The 9,266-nt window shown below is 42.7% G+C and overlaps 1 protein-coding gene across 1 annotated transcript; it reads left to right on the top strand.

Moving 5' to 3' along the window:
* The first annotated feature begins 20 nt into the window (after positions 1-20).
* rpn2 (ribophorin II) lies at positions 21-8,568 on the top strand. The gene is made up of 17 exons (XM_041952465.1): positions 21-102; positions 445-635; positions 795-890; positions 1,091-1,266; positions 1,390-1,465; positions 1,810-1,944; positions 2,043-2,219; positions 2,309-2,427; positions 2,720-2,825; positions 3,125-3,216; positions 3,312-3,426; positions 3,620-3,814; positions 3,931-4,017; positions 4,131-4,226; positions 4,679-4,754; positions 6,611-6,740; positions 7,902-8,568. Exons 1-17 carry the CDS (start codon positions 90-92, stop codon positions 7,915-7,917), a joined length of 1,896 nt encoding a protein of 631 aa, XP_041808399.1. The 5' UTR covers positions 21-89; the 3' UTR covers positions 7,918-8,568.
* Positions 8,569-9,266: the final 698 nt, after the last annotated feature.

The following is a 9,266-nucleotide window of genomic DNA, read 5'->3' as shown; positions in this document are numbered from 1 at the left end:
ACCGGATATTAAACTTGTGATGACAGCTCGCTCTGTGAGACACCGGAAGCAATCGTCGGTTTTGGTGACGCTGCATTAGACTGCAAGACATGGACCGGTTTAGTAAGTGAATTATTCATTAAATGTGGAATATAAAGATAGATATGTAAGTTATTCGTGCGATTTACGTATTATATGATATTACGTAAATGCCAGTATTAGAATTAGTGGGAAATATCCCACACGGTACAGGCAGTGTGTTGCTTCCTACTGACGATAGCTAGCTTGCCTCGTAAGTTAGCTAAACCCGCAATGAACGAGCGAGCGTTATCTCAATGAATGAATTTATATCGTAGAAAAAGATGGTGCAGTATAACATGTATTATTGTTTCCTCTTCTCGGTGGTAGCACATATATACAGCTTTCGAACAGCCGGAAGGCTAAACTGTGTCACTGTGATCGCAGGGCTGTTCGGGTTGTTCCTCCTCAGCCTGGCTCTTGCTGGAGCTCAGGCGCTCACACCGGCGCACTACCTCTCCCTGTCTGATGTGGCCCGACTGCAGAACCTCCTGAGCCAGCAGCTCACCGACCTGGAGTCCGCGTACTACTCTGCTGTTGGTCTGACCAAGCTTGGAGCAAGTGTTCCCGATCACAAGGTAGGAGAGTCTCTCCATTATGCGGCTAGTAGCTCTGATACAGAAGCATGGTCGCTTGAGATATGCAATTAGGCACGATTCAGTTATCTCAATAATACATATTACATTAAAAAGTTGATCCTCAATGTTCTTTGTCTTAAATATGTTTTTTGTTTGCAGGGAGTATGCCAGTTCGTCAAATCCCAGCTTGACCCCACTAGTGTTGACTCTCTGTTCTTTGCTGCTGAGACCAGTCAGGCCATTTCAGGATGTGAGGTATGAAAATATTGTTCTTGCTTTGGCCCTTATATCTGCCCCACTGCCATTCATTATGTTTAAAAGTGTTTTTGGAGTAGATAAGTACATATAAAATAATTAGTTTGGCCTGGTCGTTGACATGGCAAAGTGGAAAGTGCAGTACAATAATGCAAACCCCTAAGTGCCAAACTATTTATATGAAATTTTTGTTCACATAGATCCCAGTGTCCAATGAAACCCGTGACATCCTCCTGGCAGCAGTTAGTGAAGACTCGACCATGACTCAGATTCATCGGGCCGTTAGCGCAATCAGCTCTCTCGGGCTTCCTCTGGCTTCCCAGGAAGTTGTAGGTGCCTTGACGGGTCGTATCAACAAGGAGGACAATGTCATGGCGTAAGTGTTAGTTGTGCTGGTTAGGCAGTGCAGTAGCATTCTATGTGAAGGGTCCTGCAACGGTCATGAGCGAATGATCTGAGCGATTTAATTCACAAAAAATTATATGTTCTCTTTGGACAGTATCACTTTAGCTCTGCAAACAGCAGCCCGTCTGTCCCAGCAGGCAGAACTTGGAGGAATACTGGAGGAAATTGAGGTGAGCTTTTAAACTTCCACCAGGTGGTGCTGGATCACTGTACTTTCACTTAGAGCAGGCATGACCAAACCATTCCAACAAGGGCCGTGTGGCTGCAGGTTTTCATTCCAACCAAGGAGGAGCACACCAGGCTGGACTCATTTAATCAGCTGATCTCAGTCTTCAGCTGATGATTAGGTGACCTCTTGACTGGTTGCAACAAAAACCTGCAGTATACGGCCCTTTATGGAATAGTTTGAACATGCCTGACTTAGAGCAAGATAATTATGTAAAGAGGTGTGTTTTTTTTTTTTTTTTTTTAAAGCATAATCAAGTTTTGACAGTTTTTTCTTTTTTCTACTCAGGACCTGACGGCTCGTTTGGATGATCTTGGTGGCATCTACCTCCAGTTTGAAGAGGGACTTGAGGCGACTGCCCTGTTTGTGACCGCTGCTTATTCCCTGTCAGATCATGTGGATATTGAGCCCCCTCTGAAGGAGGTATGATATCTGTCTGTCAGATGTTGTTTCAGATTTTGACTTTTCTCTGCATGTATTTTTTTTATTTGAAACTGACAGAAGATGTGTTCTCCACATAGGACCAGGTCATCCAGCTGGTGAACTCTATCTTCAGCAAGAAATCCTGGGACTCTCTGGCTGAGGCCTTTAGTGTGGCAAGTGCCGCTGCTGCACTCTCCAACAACCGCTTCCATGTGCCAGTCGTTGTCAGTGCTCAGGGGCCAGCCACAGTGTCCCACAGCCAGCCAACCCTGCAGGTACAGATGATGCATCTCAGCCTAACTCCAGTCCTCTGCATGGTTTCTAATCAGCTCATAATGACACTGTTTCTCTGTCTGATTCACAGCTCCTTGTTACTGATGTCATGTCTCAACCTCTGGCCTCAGCCAAGGTGCTGGTAGAATCTGCATACGCTGTGGGCTCCAAGAGCGTCATACTCAGCCAAGCACCTTTCACACTTAATGAGTATGTATTATTGGAGAGACAAGTGTTTGCTTTACACTTTTAACCCTGCATCCCCACTACTTGAAAATGATCCCAAAAGCTGGGAGAAATGAACACATGTGCGTCTGGTGGCGTGACAAGGGAGGAGGGGCCAAGTTGTTTGGTAACAGTAACCAAACTTTGTTACACTGGGGTAAAGGTATACCTTTAACCCAGCGCATTCATGAGATGTTTTGTAGGCAGTGTTTTTTCATCTGTACTTCCTGGTTTTAATAGAATATACACAATTATTCTCTTTTTTTCTGATTTTCAGTGGTGTCTTTGAACTGAACTTCATGTCCAACCAGCCAGCCAGCGGATATTACCAGTTCACAGTTGCAGTGACCGGAGATAGTCGGCTGGTTGCCAATCATGTTGAGGTGAGGTGGCAGTCGCTATCAGAGACAAAACATTAAGTAAAGTGAAATATATTAGCCAGTGGTCCACTGGTTACACAGTGCTTTTAGTGTATGTAGTCATACTTACATTTTAATTGCCTCAGTGGAGAAAGCGATGTAAATATAAATGTGCCATTCATCACAGAGGTTGTGGCTGCAGTCCGTTCTAGGTTGGCGATCAGCCTGAACATGATTGTAGTCACTCTTTGTTGAGGGATTTCTGTGCTGCTGTCATGTACGTACATGATGTGACTTTGTGTTGTCACTCTGTCCACCTGTAGCTTAAAGTGAAGGTGTCCACTGAGGTGGCTGTCACTAACATGGACCTCTCTGTGGTGGATAAGGACCAGAGTATTGGCACTAAGACCAGCAGGTTAGGAGACAAGTTTTTTATGTGAAACCCTTCTCTCTGACCCCTAGTAGCATGGAAATAGAATATTAAACGCTTTTCTTTATTAAATGACCCAGGGTGGACTATCCCTCCAAGGCAAAGAGTTCCTTCACAGCAGACAGCCACCAAAACTTTGCCATGTCCTTCCAGCTGGTTGACGTCAACACAGGAGTGGAGCTTACCCCTCACCAGGTATCATAGACATGAAAACAAGTCTGCAGCAAACTGCCAGCAAAATTTGTTGCTGACTTGTTGCTGACCATACAGTCGTTATATTTTACATCTGGTTGGCTGGAAAAATCATGAAAACAGCAAACCGCTGTGACCGGTTAGGAAATATTGAGCTCTATTTAAGATTAAGACCCATTTATGTTCTCTGTCCCAGACTTTCGTCCGGCTGCACAACCAGAAGACTGGCCAAGAGGTTGTGTTTGTGGCTGAACCCGACAGCAAGAATATCTACAAGTTTGAGTTGGACACAGCAGAGCGGAAATCAGAGTTCGACTCCATGTCTGGTACCTATTCCCTCTACCTCATTGTTGGGGACGCTACCTTGGAAAATCCCATCTTGTGGAATGTGGTGAGTGTGTGTTCAGACTTGGTCGTGGTAATGAGGATTATTTATATATGTAACAAGCGCTCAGCCAGTGAGAAGCTGATTTTTGCCTCTAAAACTGAGTTGTAATCTTTTAAAAGGCCGATGTTGTCCTGAAGTTTGTGGATGAAGAGGCTCCAGCTACCATTCAGCCCAAGACTCTTTATGTACCCAAACCAGAGATCCAGGTAATGCTCATGTGCTCCTTATTTATATCAGAATTACTGCAAGCTGATGGGAAATCAAGCAGCATGCAGGAGCTCCCAGTCCAGCAGTTTAATATCTCCTCTTGTCTCTGCAGCACTTATTCAGGGAACCAGAGAAGAAGCCTCCTACGGTGGTTTCCAATACCTTCACTGCACTCATCCTGTCTCCCTTCCTGCTTCTGCTCATACTGGTAATATTGCGAATTTTGTGCACAATGATTTCCTGTTTTACTTAACTGTAGGGCAACTTATTTATGGACATTATTTTAGAAATGAATCGTACTTAGAGGCACACCTAAAAACTAACCTACTTCCATTATTAATCAAAAGCTGTTTTAATCGAGCTTTAAGCTTTTGTTATTATTGTTGTATGCACAGCGGTGCCAGAAAAGCTCTTCAGTAGGAAGCCTTCATACACAGTGAAAGAGGCTCCAGTACTGCATGAATATGTTTGTTTTCATTTGAAATCACAAAAGCTATGGTGTATTCATTTCCCTGGCATTTGCAGTGCTGAGTAATAGTTATTGTTGCAGTGGATCAGTGCATTGTGTGCTAGGTGGTAAACAATTTTTCAGCCCTTTTGTTTGCAGCTCTTGTAGGGGATGAAAATCACATTGTCTTTTATTCCCCCTCTCGTCTCTAGTGGTTTAAGCTCGGCGCCAACATCTCCAACTTCAGCTTCTCTCCCAGCACCATTCTGTTCCATGTAGGACACGCAGGTTAGTCCCAATCTTTGAAATGAAGTGTTTATCACAGATATGATTAATCGCAGTAATGACCGGGTTTGACACTGTGCATTATCATGATTAAGTTAAGCAATACATTATTCATTAATTTCCACAAATAAAATCTCGTTATGAATTGTCTCCCTCAACTACAGCATCTCTCAAACATTAAGTCAGTTTTGTGTATGTCACAGCTGAGTTTCCATTCAGATTTAGCAAAAAGTTTAACAGAATTTCCATTAAAAACTGCAAAAGAAAACGTCATTAATGTGCGTCTCCATTCACCATACATATTCAAATCGTCATACTACAGAAATGATTAAAAAGGGATTAAAGTTCAGGACATATAAATGAGAGTTTTAACATCTGAGAAATAATTGAAAACAGAAACAATATAAATTTGACAAGACAGAGAGAGAGAGGAAAAAAAAATAATTATTGAATATATGAGGCTGCAAGGACCAAACCTCAAAGAACTTCCTGACTGGTCTAATATGGAATCATCACAAACTCGTCCCATTAAGACGTTCCCAGTTTACATGAACGTAAAGGCGAATCTCAGTGTGTTCACCAAAATGTTTGACATGGTGTCAGAGTGTCTTTAACATGGGTATTTATCAGAATATAAGAAGTAGGATGTAACAAAGAACTTGCTGTCGTGGCAAATGGAACAAACAGCAGTGGTTTGAAATGTTAGAAACCATGACGTCTCTTTTTCATGTTTACCTCGCGTCACTTGACATATTTCATATCTTTGCTTTTGAAGATGTTTCCATAGATCTCTCTTAAGCTTACTTGGCACCAGTGCCACATTTGAGTTATTTCTTTTTTTTTAACCTCTAAATGAGACATCAGCTAGCTTCCTCTCTTATTGAAAAGCTATGAGCCAATTAGCTCTCACCACACAGTCTTATTTTGTTTGGGCTGACTTTGGCCTATATCTGAAGTGTGTGTACAGTATACCCTTGTTTTTCGCGGTGGTTACGTTCCAAAAAGAACCTGTGATAGGCAAAATCCGTGAAGTAGAAACCTTTATTTTTTTTTTTTTACAATTATTTTACAATATAATATTACAACATCCTGACTCCGCTCTGCAGTGTTTTCTTCTTTTGAAGCCCGCGGTGCAGGTGTGTTTGTTCGGGAGAAGAACATAGTGATAGGCAAAACTCGAAATTGCAAGAGAATTTGCACGTACGTAATGTAAATTTGGCAAGATGTTTTTCGTACGTGTACATATTAAACTGCAACGTTATTGACGCACAGGTAGAGAAGAAGCGGAGTGACTTTTTAACCAATCAGAATGCAGAACACAATGCACGATGCAAATCCATGAAGTAGCGAAACCGTGAAAAGTAAACCGCGTTATAGCGAGGGATCACTGTATATGTTTGATGTACACTAATGGATAAACAAACTAAACTCACAAAATGCCAAGAAAGGAAATATTCTTAACCCTATTTTCCTTATTTAACAGCAAAATACACACATAGGCCTTCTAGATTCAAGCGTCTCTCTTGACAAGCTTAATTACCTTGTTAACTCATTGTAGAACACACTTCATTCAAACTCCACAGAAATGAAATACAACTTACCCAAACCGTCTGCTAGTCTTTCTACTGTTCCAACAATCACAAAGTGTGGTTTGGCTGAAATAAAGTGAGTTCGATGAAAGCGTTCTGGCTGCCCACACTGTTTTCCCTGCTGGACTCTGCTGGAAATTAGCAAAATAAAATGACATAAAATCACCCCTAAAAAACAACTGGCAATGGACTAATGGTATATTCAGAATTGTGTCATTTCCCAGCAGCCGTTGTGTTCATGCTCAAGCCTGCTCGGTTGTTTCATTTCAGCCATGCTTGGCCTGATGTACGTCTACTGGACCCACCTGAACATGTTCCAGACTCTGAAGTACCTGGCGATTATCGGCGGTGTAACTTTCCTTGCCGGGAACCGCATGCTGGCCCAGAAAGCAGTGAAGAGGTACGTCTTCCGATGGTGCCTGGCACAAATGGTTCCTAGCAATGTCACAATTCCAGAAAAAGGGTCAATGCTTTTGACAACTTTAGTTCCTACAAAGTCTTGAACCCAGAGAGAGAGCCTAGCCCCTTTCAGACGATGAGGACTCAAGTGCTTCGAGGCCTCTTGGTAGTTCTCAGCCTTAAACCTGAGTCAGAGTGCCTATTCCATATCAGCAGCTCCTCAGTTTGTCCCCAGAGACTGATTTCAATACCAGGCTCTCTGCCAGGAGAGCTCGTGCGTACTTGGAGCAGGAAAGAAACGCGCCAGAAAGATGTGCAAGAGTGATGATCTGAGAGGGCAATTTCTTCACCATCAATATGTAGAGCCCTCAGAGGGCGAGTGAGCAATTTGTAGCCTGTGTCACTGACTCACAACGTCACTCTGTAATTGTTCACTTTTACTTCTTGCTCTTACGACAGCCCATTTAACCCTTTCAAGCAAGTAGAATATTGCAATTAATGATTTCCCAAATGTCATTTTTCCGGTGAGGACTTTTCCCCCCCTTCTTTCCTGCTAATCTCTGTCTCCTTTCAGCTGGTGCCATTGTCTTTTTAACCCTTCTATCCGCACCTCGCTGTCTCTTTATTCCTTTTTCAGGATTGCCGCAGAGCAAAGTAGTAGGTTGGCAAAGTATAGGAGCCTACGATAAAGCCCCCATTTGTAACAAATGAGTTGGTCGTGCTTCCAGGCTGAAGTAAGGGCATCCTCATAGACTGCATCCACAGTGCATTTCCATAATGGCTGGCAGCGTGCATGGCTGTGCGGTGCTCACTCATTCTCACACCGCCTCCCCCTGGTTTGCCTCTCACTCATCTCGCCATGATCATCACAGCCATAGCCATGCCAGCACTTTGGTAACCCCTCCATTGTGGTCTAACACCCATGGTCCCGGTTGTGCCATAACGTTTGAGTGTCACGCTTTGTGTTCATGAGTCAAGGTATGCATTGTCCAGATCTTAGACGTTTGTCATGACACTTTCCTCGTGTGCGGTTTGTTCTGGATGGCACATTAAAACGCATGGTCGACCCTTAACATGACATGTCGAAGATCACGTGTTACACAAAGCCATTGATCTGCTGTTTGTTGTCACTGATGTTTGCCTTTTTCTCTCTCCTCCACAGAACTGAGAAAAAATAAGGGCAAGAAAATTAAAAGAAGACACTGACAAAGCTCATTATTTGTTTCCAAGAAGTCATTCGACGATGCATCAAATCAGACTTTAAACATGGCGTGGCAGTTCAAGAATCCAATCGACGGTTTAAACTTGCAGTGTGTCTGTTGCCAAATGGAAGAAATCGAGATATCACAGCGCCTCCGGGGACAAACGCTCACTGACAGATACTCCTACTGTGGGCTGTAAAGCTACTGATCATTGCACTTCATCTTCCTGTGAGATTTTTCTTATTGTCCAACATGCCAGTGTTTTCTAAGTGAGCTGGGATTTTTATTTGTGGTTTCTTGATGGATTTTTCGTTGACTTGTGGTTCTCTTTTTTTTGTACATTCCTCTCTGTTGTCACTCAGTGCCCATTTCACCTCGTAACAGAAGCCGTTAGTCAGCATGTTTCAGCTGATCAAAACCATTGGCAGGAGCACTGATACTTTGATCATCACTAACTCTGCCGGTGTGTTTGCCTGTTTGGTGCATCAGATGTGTAAGGGAGGCGGTAGTCTCCCATTTGATACAGCGTTAGTGTCCCCAGGAAAGATTGTTAATAATGAAACATGGGCAATTTGAGGATATGATGTTTTTGTAATGAAGGAGAGGAAATAAAGAATCTGAGGTGAATCTAAGTTTCTTGTGTTTTTTTTAGTAGAGGGTTTTTTAACTAAATGAATTACATCAAAGGTGTTTCTTTTGATGGGATTGAAACTGTGAAGTTTGAGATACCGGCGAAGTCGTATTCAGTAGTATTCAAACTCTTTTTACTTAAGTAAAATACTAATAACAGTAGAAATTCCCTCTTTGTATTTCCCTTAAAGTGTTTCCTGACCGGGGGGCTGTGGAGGGTTATTATGTCACACTGAAAACACCACAACTTTGAAACAGCCACTTTATTTGGTGAAGTGAGACTGTTTGAATCTCATGTTAACGTCATCTACACTTACGATGCCTTTTTGTGCAGAATGAACGTTGTTTTGTCCCTGTTTCGTAGTCACATCAACAAATGATCTGTCTATGGCCTGCATGGAGCGGCATGGAGCAGCCACTAACCCTATACATGTAATATGTGAGTATTATGTAGTATTAGTACTATGACTCATCTGTTCCATACTATTTAAAAAAAAACAAAAAAAAACAAACAAACACTGAGAGACTTCAGCTCACTCACAACTTTGCAGCTCTGCTATGCACCAGAACCAAGACGAGAGAGCACATTAGTCCAGTTCAAGCTGCTCTGCGCTGGCCTCCTGTAACATTTAGAACTGATTTTAAGGTCCTCCTCTTGTACACAAATCACTTAATGAACAAGGACCAAGTCTACA

The sequence above is a fragment of the Chelmon rostratus genome, chromosome 2 (genome assembly GCF_017976325.1).
Source record: "Chelmon rostratus isolate fCheRos1 chromosome 2, fCheRos1.pri, whole genome shotgun sequence".
Classification (NCBI taxonomy): Eukaryota; Metazoa; Chordata; class Actinopteri; order Chaetodontiformes; family Chaetodontidae; genus Chelmon; species Chelmon rostratus.
This window is presented reverse-complemented; position numbering and strand designations above follow the sequence as displayed.

Excerpts from the sequence above, each read along its gene's own strand:
- rpn2 (XM_041952465.1), top strand. Across the intron at positions 2,826-3,124 it reads TGGTTGCCAATCATGTTGAG|CTTAAAGTGAAGGTGTCCAC; the intron begins GTGAGGTGGCAG and ends GTCCACCTGTAG. Across the intron at positions 4,755-6,610 it reads GTTCCATGTAGGACACGCAG|CCATGCTTGGCCTGATGTAC; the intron begins GTTAGTCCCAAT and ends GTTTCATTTCAG.